The following is a 23,395-nucleotide window of genomic DNA, read 5'->3' as shown; positions in this document are numbered from 1 at the left end:
CAATGTGCCAGCCCTGCAGCTGGTTTCAAGTAATTCAGAGAGAGCGTGAGCGAGTGCACTGTAAGGCCAGGGTGAAACCTATGTCAGGGATACTATATAATTTTGGTTTATGTTTTAAAGTTTTTAATGCTGTAATTAAGAAACTACATTTGAGAGTTGTTTTCTTTGCTTTCTTAAGCTTTTTCAGTCTGAATGAAGTCAGACCTAGGAAATGTGGGAAAATAAAAAAATTATTTATCTGGGAAATAATTAAAAAAAATTATTTCCCCTGTTGATGATGAATCACAAGTGTTTCAGAGAAACCTCTAGGCATCAACTGAGATAGGAAGTGAAAGATTTGGCAGGCGGAGTTGGGGAGGCAAGTAGGTTTGTTTTGTGGGTTTTTTTCTTTGTGCAAACTATCAAGAGCCAAAATAAAATGAGAGATTTCCCATAGCAGTTACTCGTGTTTTTCCCTCTGGAATGAGGCTGGTTATGAAGAAACATTCTGTGTAACTCCATGCAGTTGCAACACACAGAAATGTCTGGTGGTAAGCATGTGGAGACAGAAATAAAACTTAAGGTGGGGTTACACCATTAACATATGTGATGTATGTTTGCTGTTTTCTTGCCCTATGTCTGTAACGGGCACGAGTCCTCTGTACTTTTTTCCCCCCTTTTCTTACTTTTAGTCTCCTCTGTTTTCCATAGCTCTGTGATTGCTATTTCTTTTGGTGCAGTGCAAGCCTCAACTTATGTCACAGTGTCCATGGTGTAGGAACGACGGTCGTGTCAGTCTGTGACCTTAATGCTGCCAGATGAGTGATGACAGTGGCCTTAAAAAAAAAAAAATAATCTCATAACAGTCCTACACTAAAAATATTGCAGTTAATTGTCATGATTTATAATGAAAGCACAAGCTATTGGTGCTGTACTGTGAGGTAAAGCAGCTCTGGGCTGTTGGGTGCTGGATAAGGATGCATTTACTGAGTGAACAGAGAAGGTGCAGGATAGCAGCGCGAGGATTGAGTCGATGTGTGTGCTGTGGTCGGAGGAAACGGGTAACATTAACAATTGTCTGCGAGGAGCAGATAGCGGCAAGGTCAGGAGTGTCAGCAGAGCGCAGCTGTAGGTGAGAGGAGGGTGGAGACTCCCTGGGGCGGCAGCAGCAGCAAAGCACTCTGTGTTCTCCTTGTTGCTCTCCTGCTCTGGACACATAGCTGGGATTTGCTGCCAGGCATGCACTGGTGCAGGAGTACTTCCATGGGAGTTAAGTGTTTTTAGTATCTGTTACGCCAGCCTTCCTGTTCTGAAAGCAACTTTCCCAGACAGAAGTTGCAGGGTGAAATGGACGGACTTTTTCTTCTTTGTGCAAGGTTCTCTCTCTGTACATGTGTATTTGGAGATGGGATTTTTATGTAGTGGGTTTTAAAAAATGTTTTTGCTTAAGCTGCTTGGAAAGTTCTGAATAGATTGTTCCTGGCATTCTAGGCTGCAGGTGCTCTGGTCACTTCCTTGGTTTTTGGATTGCAAGGTGTTTGAACATAATGCTGAAAGAGTCTTCACTGGTCCCTTTTCTTTTGTGATGTTTCATGATCCATCTGATTTGCAAGTCTAATCTGAAAAAAAATTCATTACATGCCTCCAATGATATTAACAGCATCTAATTTTCTTTCTTGACCAGTTCAATTATTTTTTATTAAATGTATTATTTATCATTCCTAAGGCAACAAATATGAGATAATGTGGTTGAATACTATAATGTGACGATAGGTTTCAGTTTGATGATAGAAGTAATATTTGTCCATATAATGAAGGAGAATGTGTTAGCCTTAAAGAAAAAAGATGTGAATGCAATTTGTCACGCATGTTCAGCATTTCTCAGTAAGCTCTTCCAACTTTCCCTTGTGTCATGGGATGCTTTGGCCCAAAAAAGAACAGCAAGCGGTTAGAGCAGCAGACTGAAAGTTAAAATCCGATAAATAATCCCATAATTAACCTTCTAAAGAGCACATATGTCAGCATTTTTTCCATTGGCATCCCTCTCTGGAATATGTACAGTACTGTTTCTGATGTGGGGCATAATGAGGCATAACTGGCAGGGAAACTATCAGTTACGGTTATCCTCATGGTCACTGTAGAACTTCACTTACAACCTTGGAAGTGCCATTTAGTGAATGTGAGAAGTGCTGCTGTAACTTCTGGGGCTCTGCCTTGGGCATGGTGATGAGGCACGGTGGAGTGGTCTTTCCTTTTGGAGGAGAAAGTGAAGAGTTCCTGGACTGCTTTGAATATTAGGGCCTAGATACAAGAAAGATGTTGAGTAAAAAAGGGAGGATTGGGTGAAAGTCACCCTTGTTGCTTGGCTTTTTTGTTTGCAGTTTGGTTTGGTTCGCTTGATCATCATCTCAATTCCTGTGTTTAGTGTTCAGTCCTAACTAACTCAGCACTTTTGTAGGTCATATTTTAAAAATGTCGGTTGTTTTTTCTTCTTTCCTCAGAATTTTTTTTTCAGTCATGGCAAATGAACAGGCAGGAGCAGAGGGGATTTAACACTAGTGCCTTGACCGCATGTTGTCTTTGCTGGCATTGGCATTCAGCTGCTGATGTGTTTAGTATTGATCTTGACTGCTGTTGTGGGCAAGGTTTAAAAATAACTCCTTTCCTTATCAGTAAACAGAACTTGGGCACCCTGGTCTTGTTGAAGTTTTGCTTGTTTATAACTCTTCAACAGACTTAATGTCTTCCGTAAGCATCTGTACAAAAATACTTTACAGATTTGGGTCAAGCCTTTCATAGCAGCCAAAGCAGGCGTAACTCATAACTTGACATTTCACTTGTGCTGAATTTCTGTATCAGGCTCAGTTTTCACTTCCCAAAATTGGTGCTGGGTTTGGGTTATTTTGGGTTATTTTAGTGCCTTCTCAGCTCCTCCACATGCATTTGTTAAGAGCTTCTGTAATTAAAAAAAAAATTTAAAGATCCTGACCGATTTAATGTGTCTTTGGAGGAACTTAATTCTCATACCATGCTTGGAAACTATAAAAAGGATGTGTGGGTTCCTTGCTTTGTTCTGAGCATCTGTCTTGACACATGAAAAAATGCCGTAGCTGTATAAGAAGTTTGGAGTATTCCATCCTCCTAGTTGCGTTTGCAAGATATTTCCTAATAAATGTAAAGAAGACGTAGATGGAGGATTGATGGCCTAGGAGGCTGTGTGTGTTGGGGAACTTGCAGTGCTGCTGCTCAGTTTGCTGCGAATCGTGGGAGTCTGCTCGTAGGCGGTATCCCGGTATAGTCTAAGCTGCTGTGTTTGAGTTGATAATGCTCACTGCATGTGACTTCTCACCGAATGCATGCTCTGTCGGCAGTTTGAGCAGAATATATAGTGTTTTGTGCAGCACCGGGCTATGGGAACTTCTCAACATTTATTAAAGGGCATGTGTTTAGTGCCTGTTACAGGGATACTTCTGCTGTATATTTGGGAATTTTTGCCAGTTTCTGCTCATGCGACAGTTATTCAGAACCCCTATAATGTGATTTGGATGCTGGTTTTATCCCTGTTCTGCTCACAGTGTAAGAAGCCACAATCTTGACTTCCCCTTGACATGCTCAGCCTTTGCACGGAGCACGTTTTCCCAGCACCGTATAGTAGTGTAGCTATAGTAGTGTAGCACCTCGCTGCTCAGCAGTGTTGCCTTTGGACTTGAACTTTCGCACAACCGTGCTGACAGCAGCCCAGTGGTGTAGGAGCATTGTATTGCAGTGCAGTGCTGGGTGGGAGTTGGAGAGGTATGGTGGTAGCCTTGCATAAAGGTTTCTCCTCCCAACCCTATTTTAGGGTATAATAGCTTTGGTCTTAAAAAATATATAGGGAAGCACTCTTTCTGTTTAATAGCAGCATGAAATAGTTTGAATGCTGGTGTGTTCTCCTAGGGTTTACTTTAAAAAGCTTTTATTTGCATGGGAAAGTGTGTCCACTGGCAATATCCCTTATTGCTGCATGAGTTGTTCCAAATTTCAGTGTAACTATTAGGTATTGCGTATGTAGTAGAAATACTAAACCAAAAATTAAGATAGGAGCAAATTCAGGAAGATCAAGTTAGGAGGGAAAGCTTTTGTTTTTTTCCTGTATGTAATCATTCAACATTCATTAATCACCACCTCTTCTTAAGCATTCTGATTAGCAGGAACGAAGTCATAACACAGAGAAGCTACTTATTCATATACTTTAGTATCCCTGCTCATTAAGATGACTTTTTTTGTTTTGTTGGAGTTGTTAGCAAAGGCTGAAATGCCTGGGTAAGCCTTATTTTACATTGGATTTGACAGACTTTGTGGTTGGTTGTAAGAGTGTCTGAAGTTGCAGTGCCCTACTGCAGCTGCAGTCGCGTCGCTGAGGCTCTGAAGGGGTTTCTTGCCCCAGTGCTAAGCAGGGTAGATGAGCCCAAAGGGGACCCTGGGCTGCTGCGGGGCTGCCTCTGGCAGGCAAACCAGGTGAGAACGCTGCTGCTGTGCCAGCAGAGCGGAGGAGGGAGTAACTGTAGTTAAAATAATGGATGGGATTTCCATCATTAATATATTAGTGATAAGTACTCCAGTTCCTTTGTAAAGAACTTGCTTGTGTATGTATTCCAGTAGAATATTCGATTCCACGATACTAATCTTCCTAGGAATCTAGTTGGAAAGAGGTAATCGTATTATGAAGACTTAAAAGTCTTGATCGTCCTGTTCTCTAAACTTGGTATACATCAGTATTTTTACAGTCTAATATTTTTCCATAATGCTCAAGAAGTATTGAGTTTGTCTTAGATGTACCATGATTAGGAGCATGGAAACTATCAAGTTGCAGGTCTTTGGGATTTTTTTTTTTTTAATTATTATTTCTTTGTGTGTGTGTGTGAAGTTTTCCCCACCCACCCCCCATTTGGTGGAAATTCCAGACAAGTGGGGAAAACTGTACAATGTGAAAGAAGAAATTAAACGTATGCAAATGGATTTTAGATGCATGAAGAAATGAATGAAAATATGGAAGTGCTAATTAAATGGATGCTTTTGCCTCTAAATCTGTACAAATCTCATAGTGCCTTTGTGCCGATATAAATTCCTGCAATTCTTGCAAGTATTTCTTGCTAGAAAGAGGGTAGGGTTATTGCCTGTAGAGATATAATAGAAGAAAATACTTGTGACTCTGCTGGATGTTTGTCTTTAAGCTTTACATGAACCACTTGCGAAGGGTGAAAAAAGAAGACATCTTCATGCTTTACCATGAAGTGGGTAGCAGTTGTTCAGATAGAGCCAGCAGAGCTGCCTGAGGTTTCATGCACCTTTCTGGAAAAGGTAGCGCAGATGTTAAGTGAGGTGGGGTGCTGGGCCGATTGGACCATGCTGATCTGGTGCAGTTGGATGATTTCCTGTGTTGATTTCAAAAATAAAATAAAATTGAAGTGATGAGAACGCAAACCCGTTTCTTCTGTGTATAAGCCTCACTACCTGTCGTTTAATAGCTGTCATAGGTTGGAGGTCCTGGGTGTTTTTTGGATACGGAGCTGAGCAAAGAAAAAGAGGCTTAGAGGAGTAGAGAGCTTAAATAATTGGAGGCTACAATGGTGCGTGTGGGGAGGAGTTTGAAGTGACAAAATCAAAGAGATATCATGTGAAAGATCAAATGAAGCCTGGCAATTTTCTCTGTCCCTGTTACCAAAGCTAGTTGTGAATCTTTTTTTCATTATGAGATGGTCTTCACTGTTGAGATTAAGGAAAAACCCCAAACTCTCAGTATTAGATAAAAGACCATTTGGTGATTAAGTCTGGCTTAAGTCTTGGTGTGCAAGGAGGCATTCTGGGATCATCAGAATCATGTTCTGATCTTCGCATGTGATGAAAATTGCTGTTAAATAAATCACTGCATGTGCAGCTAGGTCCTCATCAGATTCCTTTTCAGAAATCCTAGAAACAGAGGTGGAAAATAGTAGCCATATTACCTGGTTTATGTAGTGTTGTTACATAGAGCATTTTTTTACGAACACTGAATTTCTCAATCATGTGAACATCTGCATTTTAAGTCCTTAAAAATAAAATAAAAAATAATGAAAGTGGTGAAAGTGACCCATGAGTTATGGAGTCCCAATTTTCGGCACCTCAAGGTAAGAGTGCCGTAGGGTCCAGGAAAGCATCAGAGACATGTCAGTCCACTGTTGTAGAGGAATGAAGGCAGTGGGTTGATTAGATTGTTAGTATAGGGTTTGTGTCTCTGTCCACTTCTGATTGTTCTAGCGAATCTATGATCAATCTCCATGTTGTTAACGAGGCTGTAGCAATTTTGTCTTCCCACCGAGGCAGCCTCAAAAAGTACCTTTCCAACACACTGTGAGCTGTGAAGAGTCTCCTGAACCTTCAGGAAGCTGTAACACCTGTAATAAAAGACCAAAAGCCCTAAGTGTAGTGTGTGTGGCAGCATCAGCAGGGCTTCGTTGTTGTGATAGCAGGGAACTCCTCAAGTGGAACAGGCTGCCCAGGGAGGTGGTGGAAACACCATCCCTGGAGGTGTTTAAAAAACACGTAGATGCAGTGCTTAGGGACATGGTTACTAGACTGTGGTGGGCTTGGCAGAGCTGGTTCGTGGTTGGACTTGATGATCTTAAAGGTCTTTTCCAACTGGAATGATTCTGTGGAGCTCCCTGTTGCTCCTCACAAGCAGGGGTGGGTGAGCCTGACTGTGCTCACTGTCCTTCACCCCTGACAAGGAGAGGAGAAATCCCTGCTGGTGCGAAAGCAGTTGATCACTTCAACCTGGGTATGTGGGCAGGACCCAAGGCATGGTGGTTTTCTGCTCTTGGTATTAGAATCACAGAATCATTTAGGTTGGAAAAGACTTTTGAGACCAGTGAGTCCAACGATTAACCCAGTGCTGCCGAGCTCACTGCTAACCATGTCCTTAAGCACTGCATCTGCACATTTCTTAAATGCCCCCAGGGATGGTGGTTCCACCAGCTCCCTGGGCAGCTGTGCCCATGCTTGACCACCTTTCCGTGAAGACATTTTTCCTAGCAGTGCTTAGCTGCAGGGGAAGAGGTGAACTGGCTCAGGAAAAATGATAGCTAAAAACACACTACGTGAAGAAAACGGTTCCAAAGGATGAGAAGACTGTTGGTCGGTGGTATTGCAGCATAGGAGGCTTTTGGGGATCAGTTGAATTGTTGGTTGTACTGCTATTTGGACTTAGTTTGTTTATTTTTTTTCATTCAGCGTGGCTGTGAATATGCTGCTGGCTAGCCAGCACGGGCTCCTACAGCTGCGGGAGGCTGGCGGTAGCTTTGCTGTGGGAGGGAGGAGGTCCTAGCAAGCCTGTGTACTTTGCTCAGGACTTTGGCCCGTCATGGGGAATAGAACCTTCCTTGTGCTGCCGACATTCAACCGATTGCAAATGAGTGCCAGGGAGAGGGGACACGTAAGTAGGGAGCTGAAAATCCCACCGGGTTCAGACCCTCCAGGGCTCCATCTGGCTTTGTTTTCTGGGTTTGAAACCAGGGAGTTAGTGGGTGTGCTGAAACAAGTTTTCCTTGTCCTGCCTGCTTCTCTCCAAGGACACCTGCCTCCTCCCCGTGCCTGTCGGCCATCTGCGGGCTCCCGGCAAGGAGACAGAGGTGGTGTCCTGATCGAGGCCTTAGCTGTTCACCAGAATGACGGCATTAAACCTGTGACTGGCATCCAGGTTCAGCTGGATCACCTCTGTGAGATTTTGCATTTGGAGTGATGGTCGTCATGGAGTTAAAACTCTGTTTATTTTAAACGTCCTCGGTATGTCCTTTACCTGAAACACGCTTGCTTTTGTGTGTGGCTGTATTTCCCTGTTTGGGGGGTGGGTTTGGGCGCTGGGTAGGAGGAAAATGAAGCAAATGCTGACACTGCATAAGTATCCAAAGTTCAGTGCTTTGATCTTGCAAACAAAATAATGCTTTTCTTGCTTTTCTTTTTAGGATGTGCTTTGCAAAAAATGTTGCTTGTCTTAATGCAGAAAGAAACAAACCTTCTAAAGCTTTACTGAAGCCTACCTTAATTTGACTCCTAAGGAAAAAACAACGCTTTGCTGTACTCTTTGTGCAGACTAATAAAACCTTTTGACTTGCAAATCTCTTGCCACTGTGAATTAAGTCTTGTATTATGCAAATCTCCCTTTCAGTTATCCTTTTCTTATACCTTGATTTTGAATCTTTCCTTTAGATCACGGCTTGCATGACATTTTCTTTCTTTTCCTTTCTTTTTGCTGTTTGCAAAGACTCTTGGGAGGATTTGACAGATGTGGTGGAGCAATTGCGTGATGATACTGAAGGTGCGTGCCACACCAACATCTTTCAGCTATTATTTCCACTGATGATTGGCTTTTTCCTTATTATTGTGAGCCTGAGTGCAAAATACAGTTTTCCTTGCCAGTGCCAATAGCTGTGCCTTTCTAAACGTGCTTGTCTGGTTCAACCAGATTTGAAGCCGAAACATGCTGTACTGGTTGCACTCTGGTTGTTTGGTTTCTGCTGTTAAAGAAAATGTCTTTGATCACTGGAGTGTATGTATTGCGCTTGCAATTGTGTTAATTTACACTTAAAATTGATATTGTGAAGGCTTTTCTTCTAAATTTTAGCAGCCTCTTCATGGGTTAGACGTGATCACTTCTAGTTTCTAAATTCTTACTGATTTCTCTGTTGAAAATATGTGCATACAATGTTGCTTAGAAAAATGTTTCAAAAATTTTTGATTTCAAGTGGAGGTGGAAAAAGTGAATCAGCAAGTGGCTGATTTACTTACATTAAATACTTTCTGATGCATTTATTTTCCCGAGCCTGATATAAATACAGCTTAAATGGTTGCAGTAATATACGGAAGCTAAATTTAAAAAAATATTTAAAAAATCCTCCCAAAGCTTTAGATCTTCTGAAATATTTCCATTTATCAACTTGAGCCTTTGCACAGTTGACTCTAAAACTCGTATTTCAAATTTTGATTAAAACTTGTGAAGTACTAAATGAGACTTTTTTTTTTATAGAGCATCTTAATTTATTTTAAAAAATGGTGCAAACGTGAAATAGTTGAATCCCAAATTCAGCATGCACTCAAATTTGTAATTTGATGACTGAATACAACTGCTCATGCTTGGGATGAAACTGTTTACAGCACAAAAGGCGAATACCTTTCAGAGGCAAGGGAATAAGAAAGGAATTTTCCTTTTGTGGCTAAGAAGTTTTAAGTGCTCATTGTTAGGAAGAACATAGATTTCAATATAGAAGGATGGTTAGGGATATTTATACAGGCGAAATTCTTTTGAAATGGCAATCTCAAATCAGAAGCTAAAGCTAGGGTTCTTGATGTCTGGAAGACTTGGGAGCATAAATTGTGTTACTCTCATACGGATAATCCCGAAGGAATAAAGTCGGCAAATGCATTTCAGCTCTTTTTGCCAATTTGTGTATTGAGTGTTTTGGAAGGTGTTGTGGGTTGCAGATCCACAGACTGTGGTGGGTGGTTTCTTACCAGTGTTTTATTCAGGTTTGGTCTAAAAATCCTCAGTGGTAGGATGTTAATCAAAACCTGCATTTTTTTCCTTTATAGCTCAGATAAGCAATTGAAACAGAAATTGGTAAAGCAAAGTGGTGAAATTAAGTGAAGCGGATTTATGTTATGGACTCAGGGTTATAAATAGGGGGTAAAGTATGAGCAATACCAGGAAGGATACAGCTATCTTAAAATATGTAGTTGCAATTATTCCTAGAATAATAATGGATAGTTAAGTAATAATTACATACTTGGCAAAGTAATGCAGTTACGTTTGGGACTCACTTAGGAAAAACCTTCCAGTGCAGGTAGTTTTAAGCATGTTTCTGGCAGAAGAAAAAAAGCAAAATCAACCACGACATAGCAAAACTTATTTTTATTTATATTTGGAAATTCGAATGGTATAAAGAGGGTGTGTTGCACACAAAAATTAGTTTTGATGCGTTAACTACACCGATCTGTTGCTGTTCAGCTTCTGTGGATAGTGCCTTTTCTTAACTGCTGTGCTTGGTTACATGCCTGGGCTTCTGCGCAGTGGGCTCGTGAACAGAGCAGGCTGCTCGACAGCTGCGGGGGAGGTTCTCTTTCCTGGTACAACAGCTAACACTGCTTTCCCAGCAGCTCCCGCTGAGGGCACATCCAAGGTAGTCTTTAAGGAAAAAAAACAAAAAAGGTTTGAGATTTCCTTCCGTGCACACACACACCCCACCCCGCCCCCCCCAAAAAAAGAACAAAAAAAATTGTACATATTTTTTGCGTTTATTTTGTTGGGGTGGGATACATTTGAAATGTCTTGTTTGTTTGCACTTGTATCTTTGTTTCCCATAACCACCACCCTCTTCTGTTTTCTTGAAACTTGCATACCTGGCGAGTGCAGGGAAACTGTCCTCTTTGGTGACTGATGAGAGACTGACGGATGCTTGACATGGAGTGTGCTTTCCCCCTCAAAAGTCAACTTTAAGGACATAATAGCAAGAACAAATGAAGCAACCTTTTAAACTCTCAGTGAAAATGTTTCTTCTCTTAAGAAATCCAATTTCAGTTTGTAAGGGGGCATTAGTCCAGCTGCTTTACAGTTTATCCACAGTCCCTCAGAGTAGACGGGTTGAATGTTGAATACAGAGGCAAAAAATTAGTAGAATAAAACATCTGCAGAAACAGATGTACTGCTGCTTTTCACCTGTGAATAGTCACGTCATTTTTATTTTCGTTACTGCTTATCTTCAAGAGAGTGCTTGCATAACACAAAATGTGTAACTCATCCTTGTGATGGCAGTCAGGGGCTTGCATTGCTGGAAGGCAGGGGAGGCATTTGAATGTAAGAGTGTGTCAGGAAACAGAAGCAGCTTAAAAAATACATAACGGTGTTGAACTCCAGTTTAAATGATGAAAGTTCTTAATTTATCTAGGGATTTGCTTTCCACATTTATATGAAATTATACCTGTGTTCTTGATTTGGTAGTCTGAGCGGCAGGAACCAATTTCTTTCCTAATGTGAATTTGCTTAACTGAAACTCGGTGGGCTGCGGATAGCTGGCTGGTTTGTTTTGGAAGCAGGCGTTTCACCGTGAACATGTCTCAGTTCATCTGAATACAGTTTGAACTGTTTACAGGACTCCATTTCTCTTCCATACACAGAAGCAGCCTTTCTAAATTTCAGATTGCTTTAAGTTTGTATTCTTGATTTAAGATAGATTCAGCACATGGAGAACCTTTGTGAAATGCTAACTAATTGGCATTACTTTGAGCAGATTTGTTCACAGTGTTTCATGACTCCCTGCATTTGATCAAAGTTCTAGCTTTTTGCTTTTAATGCTTTTGGGAACGTCTTCATGGGAGCTCCTCAGGAACCCTTTGCTTTTCATGCTGTTAGCATGTGAATGATTGCGGCTCAGTTTTACCTCTTTAGAAACCTTGGATTTCAGTGTTTTAAAGGAACAGTCAGATAAGCCGATGATTTTACCCTGTCGTTCTAGTGGGATGCAAGTCCAGCTCAGGCATGACCGCTTATATCCTATATATATGTCCAAGGTTGCTGGTTAGAAAGCATATCTATTCTGGAGAAGCTACAATATTTAAGTAGCAAGTGTCTTGAGAACTTAGGATTAGTTCAATTGAAATCCAAACCATAAGGAAAGGCAAAGTGTAAGGGCCAGGATTTTACTTTTTAAGGTTTAGGACATGGCATGCTCAGTAAAACACAGGTAGAGTTTTTGCATTAGAAGCAGAAACAGAAAGTTGGAGAAGATACTGACTCAAACTGAGAATCTGTGTTGCACATCAGAGTTGGACTTGTCAAAGCAGAAAATGTCTGGGTTGACTTAAAGCCAGCATACAGTCTTACAGATGGTGTAAAAATCACCTTTGCTTGTTCACCCTGTCTTTTTAAAGGTGTATAGGTCGCAGAGCATATAACAATGGTATAAATTACTTAGAATTTAGTTTTTGGAATAAATCTTTGGGCTTTTACCCAGTCTCATACTATGTAACATTTAATCAGTTTGCAAGGTGAGAGTCTTAGATAAGCTGCATATGCAAAGCACCATCATTCACAACAGACTAATGAAGCAGAAACCTTTAATTAGTTGATGTGATGAAAACAATTTTCAGTTCTTGAGGCTGTGACTGCACATTTTAGTTTTAAATGAAAGCATAGCCCTGCTTTTTCTTTTTTCCTAAGTGCTTTCATCAGCTCAGATGTTCGTTAGCTCTTAAAAGTGTTGAAAGAGTCTAGTTGTCTTCAGTGTGTTTCATGCACCCCTCTATTATTCTTGTTTATTTGTGCTTTTTTTTAATTAGGATAGTATTGACCCCAGTTGAACACACAGCAGTCACAGGCCTCAGACCCGTGGAAAACCACATACCTTGCCTCAAAAAGCATACCCTTCACCTCGGTGTAGGTTTGTGTGAGGCAGCAGCTCTTGATACTCTTAAGAAATCATATGGTTTCCTGTGAGTATATTAAAGAGTAGGATCCTAATTCTGAGTAGTATCCTTGGACTCTACCGTTATCCAAATTAGCTAATAACCATAGCCAAAGTAACGTTTTCCATGGAGTCATCTTGTACGGCTTCTGTAGTTTTGCATTAACCATTGATTTGCCACCAGAACAGAGTCACTGTGGATGCCAGCCTTGCTGCTGCTGGGGGCGATGAGCCGCTGGGGCAGTGGGTGCAGGACCACTCGGTGCTTCGGCAGAGCTTTGTCGCTTGGGGCATGCCGCTGCCGGACCCTGGCTGGCAAAGAAACATCTTGACTAGAGAGGAGAGGAGGTCTCTGTATCCTCCTGTATCTTGCGATTCCCCTGATATGGAGAAAGAAAAAGCAGCTGTGATTATTAACAAGGTTTCAGTCAAGTCTTAAAACTTCTAGGTATGTTCAAGACACACTCGCTCAGCTTTCCAAAAGGGTCTGATCTCACTGCCGAGATCGGTATGCACAGCATGTGTGTGCATAGGAGTTTCTCTTCAAAGCCTGGCCAGGCAACTAATCATGTTCAACCCAGACTTCAAAACATTTAAAGTCAATGTGTTTCTTTTACCACAGCACCATACTCTTGAGGGCACATATCAAAATTGCTCCAGATAATTCAAACCTTCTAGAGATTTCTGCGAGTTTATCTGTCTTGGCCAGAAGTGCGGATATACTGTAGATGGAATTGTGCTACCAGAAGCATTAAGGGAGCGGGGTGACCGTTTTTTCCAGATAACCTTCTTCTGAGCAGAATTTGAATCACAGTACCAAAGCAAAGCACAATTTTGTGACAATAATTGTCTGCACTAGAAGTAAATGCTGTAGTGATGTTCATATACACTTGACGGGCACCTGTGATGGATGCTCTTGGAGGTGTTTATGAGCTTTATGCAGAATATACAGAAGAAAATATACAGCAGGTTTATGCAGAATACAGAGAAGAAAATATACAGCAGGTTTTTTTAGTTACATGTACAAAACTTAGTTTTTGCAGTCATGTGTAATATTTTGTCTTACTTTTTTTTCCTGAGTCTGCATTTCTAGTAACGGTGACTGTTAGCTACATTGCAAATTGTGAAATGGATTGCAAATCACGAAACAGGTAATCTGTTCTATGTATGTGTCAAATCTATCAGCTTAAAGTAGTAGTAGTTCTGCAAAGGCAATAAAAATCACCCACTAAATTAAATCTTTCTACAGTCCAGTGCTACTATGAGAATTACATTCCTAAATGAGGACTCTGAAGTTTTCAGAATTATGAAGATAAATTCTGAATGCCTAATCTCAGCCTTTTTGTAAGATGTGAGTCAAGACAATCTGTGCTTGAAGAATGTACAGTCAGTAAAGCAAAACTCTTCAGGGAGTTTGATCATGTTGTCCCTCAGCAGTATAAGATTTGAGTGGAAGCACAGGAACAACTGGGCTTGTTTGCCACTTCTCGGAACAAGAAGGCATTGTCTGTGGCAGCAGATGTGGCTTGGAGCGCAGCTAGGCTCGTGGCTGTCAGTTGATGGCAATTCCAGCTGGCATTGCTTAGCGCTGTCCTCACATTCCCCTTCTTCATCAGACACCATCCCTTCTTGAGCCGCTTAGTGCGGTTACTTCCAGGGTGGTTCCAGGGAAGTTTAGGGAAGGTACTGCTTCATCCTGGAGAATAAAAAGGGCATAAGAGAGGCGTCCTGACCTGCTTTTGGAGAGGCTAAAGAAATGCAGCCGTGGTGTTGGGTTTGAACAGTGGCAGCTGCCCTGGCCCATTGCTCTCCTTTATACTGTGGATTTTTTCACAGCTCTCAGCTTTAATGATGTATACTTGAGCCTTGCTACTGCTATTGCCACATGTCTAGGTCTGAGTATTTCTTTAAGTCATCAGCAGCATCCCCGGTAAAACCAGCCTGTCCTCGGGCAGACAGGCCAACCAAAACTGAGCAGCAGTGACGAGACCTCGCCAGCCTGGCTGCCAGCAAGCCTTGGAGCTGTGGGAACCTCACCACGGCGTGTTTCCAAGGCACGTCAGCAAATCCACCTTTGTTCCTATGTTTCACACATGCTCTTTTTTGATTCCCTTTCATAATTTCTCATGTTCTTCGATTGAGGATGTTATTGCAGTAGTAGTTCAGTAGCACTTCTTTGTTTCCCAGCCCTGAGGTGCCTTTCAGTATCTCCTTCTGTCTGGCTTAAGGAATCTCAGTTGCATAGTAGCAGTTGCTCCTCTTCTTGCCTGTTTCTGATTCAGCCATAGGTTACTGAAACAAAATATTCCTCCCGTCAGCTACAGGCCACTGGGCCTGCAGTGCTTTTCAACCTGCAGGAGGTATCAAAGATGGGAAGTGGGAACAATGTGATTTTTTTTTTTTTTTTTTTTTTTTGTCTTTCTGTGGTTCTATAAAGTTTTGCTCCTTGCTGTCTTTTTGCCTGGTGGGTGCTGACAAGATGCCTAATTGCAGTGGCAGTACGTTTGAGATGACAAGGAGTTTGTATTGAAGCAACTGGACTTGTCACTATCAGCATCATGTTGAAGCAGGATGATGACTTGCACAGTTGGGACAAGTCCTGAAGGAGACTGCAGTAGCCTCAGAAGAATAGCCTCAGAAAAAGAAGAGGCCCTTGGACTCTTTTGGCTAAGTTGTTGCACTTTAAATTGCAAGAAATGGTTCTTCACAGTTGTATTGACAAGAGGATGAGAACTGTGAATAATCCAGACAGTTAAGTCCAGCTGCCTTGTGGAGACTTAATGCCCACTCAGTGGCAAACCAGCTGAATACAAACCCAAACTGCTGCAAGCCTTAACTTAGGGACTGGATCCACTGAGGATGAAGGTTGCATCTTCCCCTCCTTCACCATGAGAAGATGTTTTAAGGAGAGATATAGGAACTTATCTCAGCTGTCTGTATGTTGGTGAGATGGACATTCCAAACAGTCAAAAAGAGCTTGAGAACACCCCAGTGGGTGGTGAGCATGGCTGTGGGAGGCTGGGTGGTGGAGCACCACAGAGCCGGCAGGAACAGCCATTCCTGTCCAAGGAACATGCTTGGACTTCTAGATGTTTTTGTGACTTCTTTCATCAAACTTAGCTATGTGCTCCCCTGCATTTTAAATAGAAATCTGTCTCCTTTTGTTCTAATTGAAGGTTTTCAGTCTCAAATGTTTATTTGCTTTACTTGTTTGCTAAATGCAAGCATTTTTTGTCAGTATAGCAGATAAAATGTGTACCCTGTGCTTAGACAGGTAATCACAGAATGGTTGGGGTTGGAAGGGACCTCTGGAGATCATCTAGCCCAACGCCCTGCTAAAGCAGGTTCTCCTCTAGAGCAGGCTGCACAGAATCCACGTCCAGGTGGGTTTTGAATGTCTTCAGAGGAGACCCGGCAGCCTCTCTGGGCAGCCTGTCCCAGTGCTCTGTCACACTCACAGTAAGGAAGTTTTTCCTCACATTCAGCTGTGCCCGTTTGTGCCTGTTGCGATGCAGTTTGTGCCCGTTGCACCTTGTCCTGTCGCTGGGAACCACTGAAAAGAGCCTGGCCCCATCCTCCTGACACTCACTCCTAAATGTTTTTAGATGTTGTAGATGTCCTCTGGTCATGTTTCTGCTGCTAGATGCAGTGATTTCTCTCATGAAGCTGGCAAATTTGTTCAAGGGTACATGGTTGTTTATAGCAGCCTTAGAATAAATGTGCCTTACATTTATTCTAGTAAATGGGTGTGAAACTTCTAATAAAAGGGTGAAACTGCTTGCACCAGAGAAGTTTAGCACAAAAATTTGGTGTGAGATTGTAGGTAAAACAGATACAAACAGAAAACTTGCAACTGATGCAACACCATTTTAGTAGCCAAGATTTCTATGACTGTGTATCTCCAGGCCTAAAGCTTAAGCACACTTGATTCGTTGTGGGTATGGGACAGTTTCCCTCTAGTTATGGGACAGTACTGTTGTAAATGAGCTTGTTCCTTGAGGGGCTGGCAAGGCGCTGGTGGCGGCTGGGAAGAGGGGCGCTCTGTGAAAGGATGGGTGTTGGCACGGGCACGTTACACAGGTCAGGGAGCGGGAGGCCTGCGGGCAGGCTGCAGTTTGGAAGACGCAGGTCTGTGTTTGTTTCTTGCAACAAGACGCAAGTATAAACATTGGAATATTTATAATGTGGTAGAGGAAGAATATAGTTTTGGAAGATCCCTGCGCGTTGGGACTTGGAGCAAGCTGTCAGAGGAGCCATGAAAATCAGCTCCTTACAGTCAGTGGTAAAAAACAGTAGTGTTGGCAAAACGGAGAGGGAGAGATGGGAATTGGCTCCGTGTTACATCCAGGTTTGAAAAAAAGAGAAGGAAAGATGCAAGGCTGGATAGACACACACATCGCTGGATTAGGTGTGAGCGGATTCATGGTGATCTTTAGGTGGAAGGACAAATCACAAGTGGGGAATTCTTCCCTGTTTGTAGTAGCCGGACGTAGCTGGGGATTTGAGTTGGAACAAGTGACAGCTGTTAACATTCAATAATTCAATAAAATTCAATAATTTGGTTGTTAAGGTGCAAAGCACAATATTAACAGCTGTCTTCAAACTTCTCTTGAAAATACAGAACTTTTGTAGTTATTTGAAGTATTGAGGTGCCCTTAATGTGATATATCGCCTGTTCCCTTGTCATTGTGGCTTCGGCCATAAAATGCTAGTTAATTTTGATTTTTCTCAACAAAAGGCCTGAAGGGAGTGCCTCACATGAAACTGTCACTGCCCCTAAAAATGTCTTCAAAGCTGAGGAGCAAAGAGAGAGACACGGGGTATCTTACTGTATTAAAAATAGCTTTTGTTGCTCAACAGTATGTGTCTTCCTTTTTTTTTATAGATCCTAATTATCTCATGGCTAATGAACGCATGAACCTGATGAACATGGCAAAATTGAGCATCAAGGGGTTGATTGAATCGGCGCTTAATCTGGGCAGGACGCTGGACTCTGACTATGCACCTCTTCAGCAGTTCTTCGTTGTGATGGAACATTGCCTTAAACATGGCTTGAAAGGTAACCTGGCTTGAGAGGTGTCCCCCCGCGTTGTTTGTCCTACCGTAGGAGTAAGAAAGAGCAATCTTGTTTTAAAAATCTAGTTTTGTAATCTACATTAGACCAAAAGGAGGCTGAGCAGGGTCACTGCTGTGATCACAGTTGGCTTGACAGGCCACAGGAAGGGAAAAAAAACTCTGCTGGAGGTATAACACTGCAGGTGAAAAGTTCAGTTGTTGCAGGTGCTTGCCATTTTTAAAACAACTTTTTAGATGTCTGCAGTGTAACTAAGTGATAAGTGTTAAAATTAGGTCCTCAGCAAACTCATGACTCCCTTTTTTTCTGCACTTCTTTGTGCTTCAGGGATGCAACAATCCTTTTGCTGGAAGAGGAACCGCAACACGGAGGTCCTTGCTCAATAGTTCTGTCAAAACTGAGGATTTGGGCTTTGTGCAGCTAATGTCCTATAAGCTGCTTTTGCAAATAGCAAGCAGAGCATATATTTAGCTATATAATATAGAGTCACAACTGAAACTCCAAGTACCAGACTCTTTCTTGATATCCTGACCTTGCATGATAGTAGCATAAGATGAAAAGCAGAGGATATTAAACACCCTCCGGCGCCCATACGTGCGTCCTGTGGTGCTGCTTTAGCAGTCGTGTTCAGTGTTACATGTGGAAGAAGCAATTCCTGTGCTGGTTTAGGGTAACATTGTGCAAGGGAGAAGCGTTCCTATTCTTCAGCTTCTTTGTTTATCCATTTGGCAGCGTCCCTACTGCTGGTCATAAGTTTGAAGTTAACAGAGTTCTCAGTCTTCTGGCTGCTGCTGTGAAGTAGCAGTAAGAACTATGTAAGAAAATTAATTTCCAGCTTTAGTACCAAGGGATCGCTGGAAAGCTTTTCTGAAGGAGGAAAGGATGCACCGAGAAGCCCCTAGCAGCTATGGAGAAGGAGCAGGTTCAGAGTGGCGTCGTCCTTTTCCTTCTAATGTGATGGTCAGTGAGAGAAAATTACTGTGCACATATCAGATGTAACTTAGGGACAGTGACAGCATCCCAGGAGAAACTTTGTCTTCTGGAAGTGAATCTTAAGTTGCTGGTTATCACTGGATGTTGTTGTTTTGGCATACTGGGGATGTGTGGAATATTTTCTGGCATCTGTCTGGAGCTTCTGTTGCCTTATTTAAATGGCACCAGTAGTTGCCACACTCGGGCATAAAAAGTCATCTTTTGTACTTGCCCAGCAGTGGTCCCAGAAGAATCTTTCTGGCAGTTTTTGTCTGCTGTTCATTCACTTCTGACCGTGTTTGAGAATGTGTTTAGTCAGCATGGGCCTAATGGGCTCATTTTGTATCTTTCTCTTTTCTAGCCAAAAAGACTTTTCTTGGGCAAAATAAGTCATTCTGGGGACCTCTAGAACTAGTAGAGAAACTTGTTCCTGAGGCTGCAGAGATTACAGCAAGTGTTAAGGATCTCCCAGGACTGAAGTAAGTACGGTCTTCTACTGCACAAGTACATAATGTGGTTTTTATTGTAAGAAGGATCCTGATGAAGAGAACAAAGAGCAAACAGGAATGCTACCTTCTGCTGATAAAAATGAATCATTACTCTCTTAATCAAGGATCTGCAGAAGGAGAGGATAGGGTATATTCTTTCTGTGTTAAGTGCATGGGGTCTTACAGACAGCAGTACATTTATTGCTAGCACTAAATGAGTGGTGATGTGTCTTGGGAATGGGAGCAGCCTTTACTAACTCTATTTCTGAAGTCAGACTGAAGAGGAATGGAATTGGAAGGAAGGTGATTACAGGTTACATAATCTTGAGGCTGACAGAGATAATGTTTCTTTTAAATAAATTTGGGTAAACTTGTAAAGTTTTTGTAAAAGCGAAGCTCAGTCACCAAGTTGGAGAAGATACCAGCCTATGTTAAAGAGGGGAGGGGAAAAAAAACAGTTTAAGCATGTATTTGTTGCTTTTAAAAATGTCACAGTCATTTGAGACATCACATTCAGGTTTGCTTATTCTGTGCTAAAAAGAAACAGGCTTTGAGCCTGGAGAATAGAAAAAAGATGTAAGGAAGCTTTTGTGTGAGCAGCAGGACTAAGGATTAAATCTTTTGCTGAAAGAAGAGATTAATAGATTCAGTAACAGTTTCTTTTGGATTAGTATTTAGCGATATGCATATGGTCAAGTGCTTTTACTGGGGATCTGTGCAGCACTCCTCCTGGAACGGCTTACCGGACCAGTGTGGAGTGCCAACAGTGTTGTGCCAGAGCTCCTGCTGCCTTTCCTTGTTGTAAAAGAATATTGAAACGTTAAATAAATTGAAATAAAGAACAGGTTTAGGATAAGTTTCTAAACTTTGCATCCGTACTAACCCTTGGGAAGTGTCATGTCGTGTATTAGTGAGGTCAAGAATGGGGAGCAGCAAAGATGATTTACATGGGCAGTTGCTTGTAGCAGTTAAGGTTAGAAAGTAAAATGCCCCACGTGTCATTTGGTATAAGACAGCTTGACTGACTGCTGGAGATGGAAAGAAATTTCCTTCTAATCAGAATACTGCTTAACATGGGGGATTTACACCTTCCTTTGGGGAGCATCTGAGGCTGGCTCCTGGCCAGCATGCCAGGATAGATGAGCCAGAGCTGTGATGCAGCATATCAGTATTTTTAAAGCTGCATGCTTCACATTGCCAGGAGAAACAGAGAGGGGAAGGACGGTGACTATAACCCGTTGCATCCTGTGAGCGTGTTAATGAGCAAAATAGCTGAAGAGAACAGTACTGAATTTGTGTTTTCCGCTGTGTTTGTGGATTCTTACCTAACTTAACACCTACCTGAATGAGCAGTGCTTGGGCGTCTGTGCTGAGCTGAAGTATACACGTTCTTCTGACTTGCCTTATGCAAAACTGATTTTGAATTAGAAGGTGATATGTTGAAGCAGCTGATCTCTCTTTGTGTAGCAGTGTCCAGCAGGGGTAAAGTCAGGGAAATATTGTTAGTATAGCAACAAATACATAATTAGTTAGGAGAGAAGCAGTGATTGCTTAGATAAACTTGTCTGTAACTATTTGCACTTAGATACCTTGTATTTTTCCTGTTTATCCAGTGCCAGCTCTGTTTTTGAGACACAGAAACTTCAGACAGAACAGGATTATTAGAGCTGTTTGACGGTGCATTGCAGTATGTCTGTAACGGTTTTGTTTCTGGCCTTTGTAGGACACCTGTGGGTAGAGGAAGAGCTTGGCTTCGCCTGGCTCTAATGCAGAAGAAACTTTCAGAATACATGAAAGCCTTGATTAACAGAAAGGATCTTCTCAGGTGAGTGCTGAGCTCACTCTCAGATTAGGTTAGGTTCACTTCTGCCCTCTTGTAAGATCTTTACAATCTTTTACATCCAAATGGTAAAGTATGCATGTGCTTTTTTTAAGAAATGGTAATATTTGTGAAATGCAGAGCTTCCTCTAAGGGTTTAAAAATGCTTAGCATTCTTTCTTAATTCAGCAGCTGTTATTCCTCACTTTGTCTCAAATATCTATCAGAATAAACATACATTTTGGTTCTGAAGAGATGATTTGGGTGAAATATTTGTACAGAGGGGATACAGCATTCTCTGTCTGCCAAATCTTGACACTGGATTTATTTCTGACCTTGTCACTTCATTACCATCTGACTTGGAACAAGTCATTTCACTTCTCTCTATCTCTGCTTCCCACTCATAAAACAGCAATAATTTTGTAGTTGAATTGGAAGTCCATGGATTTGAACTACTATGTCTGTGTAAAGGAGTAGGATTTAATAAATATGTTGGTGTTTCTTTATTCAAACAAGTAGGTTTTTGTTGGCTGTCCATGTAAATCCATAGCTCACTTGGGGTTAGAAGGGAGAACCTGGTGTTGTCCACTGGAAGATGTGGCAGTGGCTTGTGTTAACAACAGAATGTGGTAGAGTAGTAGAAGTATACTACTTAAAAAAACTCTTGATAGTAAGCCCCGGTTTTAAATCTTCAGTGTGTTGTATGGTTACTCAGGAATGGTGCTTGCTTTCCATCACCTTTCGACAGTGAGGGACCAGGTCCTCTGCTTATTGGGTCCTTGCGTCACTTGCAGACTTACTGTGCTGAGAGATTTGTTCAGTCAGAGTGGGAGTATATAGATAGCATGTAGGAGTGCATTTCTATGTGGACTATGTGCCACTCGCTGGGTTTTTGTAAAGGCTGAGGTGGCATTCTGTTGTCATATGAAGTATCAGAGATCCCATGCTGGATCCATCAAAATAGTTGATTTTTCAAGATGCAACACCTGTCTTCTCTTGCCATGCATCCCACAGTGAATTTTATGAGCCTAATGCACTGATGATGGAAGAAGAAGGTGCCATCATTGCTGGCCTCCTAGTAGGTTTGAATGTCATCGATGCGAACTTCTGCATGAAGGGAGAAGACCTGGACTCACAGGTACTTGGGTATTCAGTTAATATTCTTTTTTCTGCTCATTTAAATTGGAAGAACTTTTCATTGGAGAAGACTTCCATCAACTGAGATAAGAGTTTGTTACTATACGTAATAGAAGACTAATACAAGCTTGTTACTGTGGTTGTGGTCTTCGGTTAGCTGGCAGCGCTGACATCAGAGACTCGGGATTTTTGTTTTTAATTTGCTCTTACACTTTGCTATGGTCTGCATGCAGGTCACTGTGGAGTGAAACACAGTAAATGGAAAAGGAGGCGAAAACAGGGAAGGACCTAGCCAAAATGAGGGGAGAAATGGGCAGAACTCTTAATTCACTCATGCTGTGCGATGAGATCATTATAGCTGTTAAACAAAAGAAAATGAGCCTGTATGCACTTACATCCCAGCTTGTGTAAGCAGGGTATATACAGATATGGTGATGGGGATGTTGTGTCCTTACGTCCCAAGCCTTGCTTGCCAGCTTGCTGCTTATCCTCATATATTTTTGCTTGAGATAGGCCATGTTTTCATTAATTTCAGATAGATTACTGGTACAGTGAATCTTTGCTGTAATACAACACGTTCTAACTGTTCTAACTGAATGACTCTAAACTTTCACAACTGTGGACAGTGTTTAGTCTTAGAAAAAGTGGTTAATGTAAAATGCAAATTCTTCTTCTCTAGGTTGGAGTTATTGATTTCTCAATGTATTTGAAAGATGGGAACAGCACAAAAGGCAGTGAAGGGTAGGTACATGCACAATTGCCCTGCCTCTTATCTCTTAGTAACTTGTATTCAGGTATTCCAGGTTGCCCTGCAAGCTGCTACATTTTTAATTAAAAAGCTATTTAGACTGATTTGCTCTTGTGTGATCAATCATAATATATAAATAAGATAGTGGAAATATTGGGAGGGGGCAGGGGAAAAGGAGAGTCTCCCAGAAATTCTGTGTTCTTCCTTAACTGGCAATTGAAGATAAAAATATTTTAAAAGTGACCCTCTTCAGAGTTAGGTCTGCCTGTCTTTAAATGTGGTAAGCAGCTTGGTGGCCTTCACCAGTTGTATGGCTAGCAGGACGGTAGTGGATTTTTGGCACCGTAACATCCTTGGGGAAAGACATAATCCAATTGGAAGAGATGATAACTGTAATAATAGACTAAACTACTTGTGCCAGCATGCACAAATGGAGCTGTGCAATGTTCAGAGCAAGTGGGTGAAAAATGCAGCGTGAGCCCAATGACACATGGGTCAGGTGGTGTGGTTTTCTGAGGTTCTTCCAGAGTACTTCCTCCTCCTGAGGAAATCCTGCTTGTTTGAATTCAGGTCTATATGTAATAATTATCTCTCAAGGTCAGGCGTTTTGATTGCATTTATTTTATCTATGATTTCATTTTTAAAACATTCTTTAGTTAAGATTTCCTGCTGGAAGCACATGCAAGACATGCATTTGTTGACAGTTTT

At 41.7% G+C, this 23,395-nt stretch overlaps 1 protein-coding gene across 11 annotated transcripts in view; it reads left to right on the top strand.

Annotated features, from left to right (window-relative positions):
* The window catches only part of RUFY3 (RUN and FYVE domain containing 3), a 57,826-nt gene that overhangs the window by 14,397 nt on the left and 20,034 nt on the right, over positions 1-23,395 (top strand). For 6 of the 11 annotated variants that reach the window (XR_008824361.1, XR_008824365.1, XM_056354556.1 and 3 more), the window contains 5 exons: positions 17,335-17,508; positions 18,857-18,974; positions 20,707-20,808; positions 21,817-21,940; positions 22,619-22,680. Coding sequence is in view for 9 of the 11 variants with exons in the window: in XM_056354556.1 (XP_056210531.1) it covers positions 17,335-17,508; positions 18,857-18,974; positions 20,707-20,808; positions 21,817-21,940; positions 22,619-22,680 (580 nt within the window). In the remaining 2 variants the exon portion in view is untranslated. Of the gene's footprint in view, positions 1-7,339; positions 7,430-7,457; positions 7,780-8,257; positions 8,312-17,334; positions 17,509-18,856; positions 18,975-20,706; positions 20,809-21,816; positions 21,941-22,618; positions 22,681-23,395 lie in introns of those variants that run through there. The other 5 variants (XM_056354572.1, XM_056354564.1, XM_056354629.1 and 2 more) reach the window with 3 other exon arrangements.

Source organism: Falco biarmicus, chromosome 1 (assembly GCF_023638135.1).
Source record: "Falco biarmicus isolate bFalBia1 chromosome 1, bFalBia1.pri, whole genome shotgun sequence".
Taxonomy (NCBI): Eukaryota; Metazoa; Chordata; class Aves; order Falconiformes; family Falconidae; genus Falco; species Falco biarmicus.
This window is presented reverse-complemented; position numbering and strand designations above follow the sequence as displayed.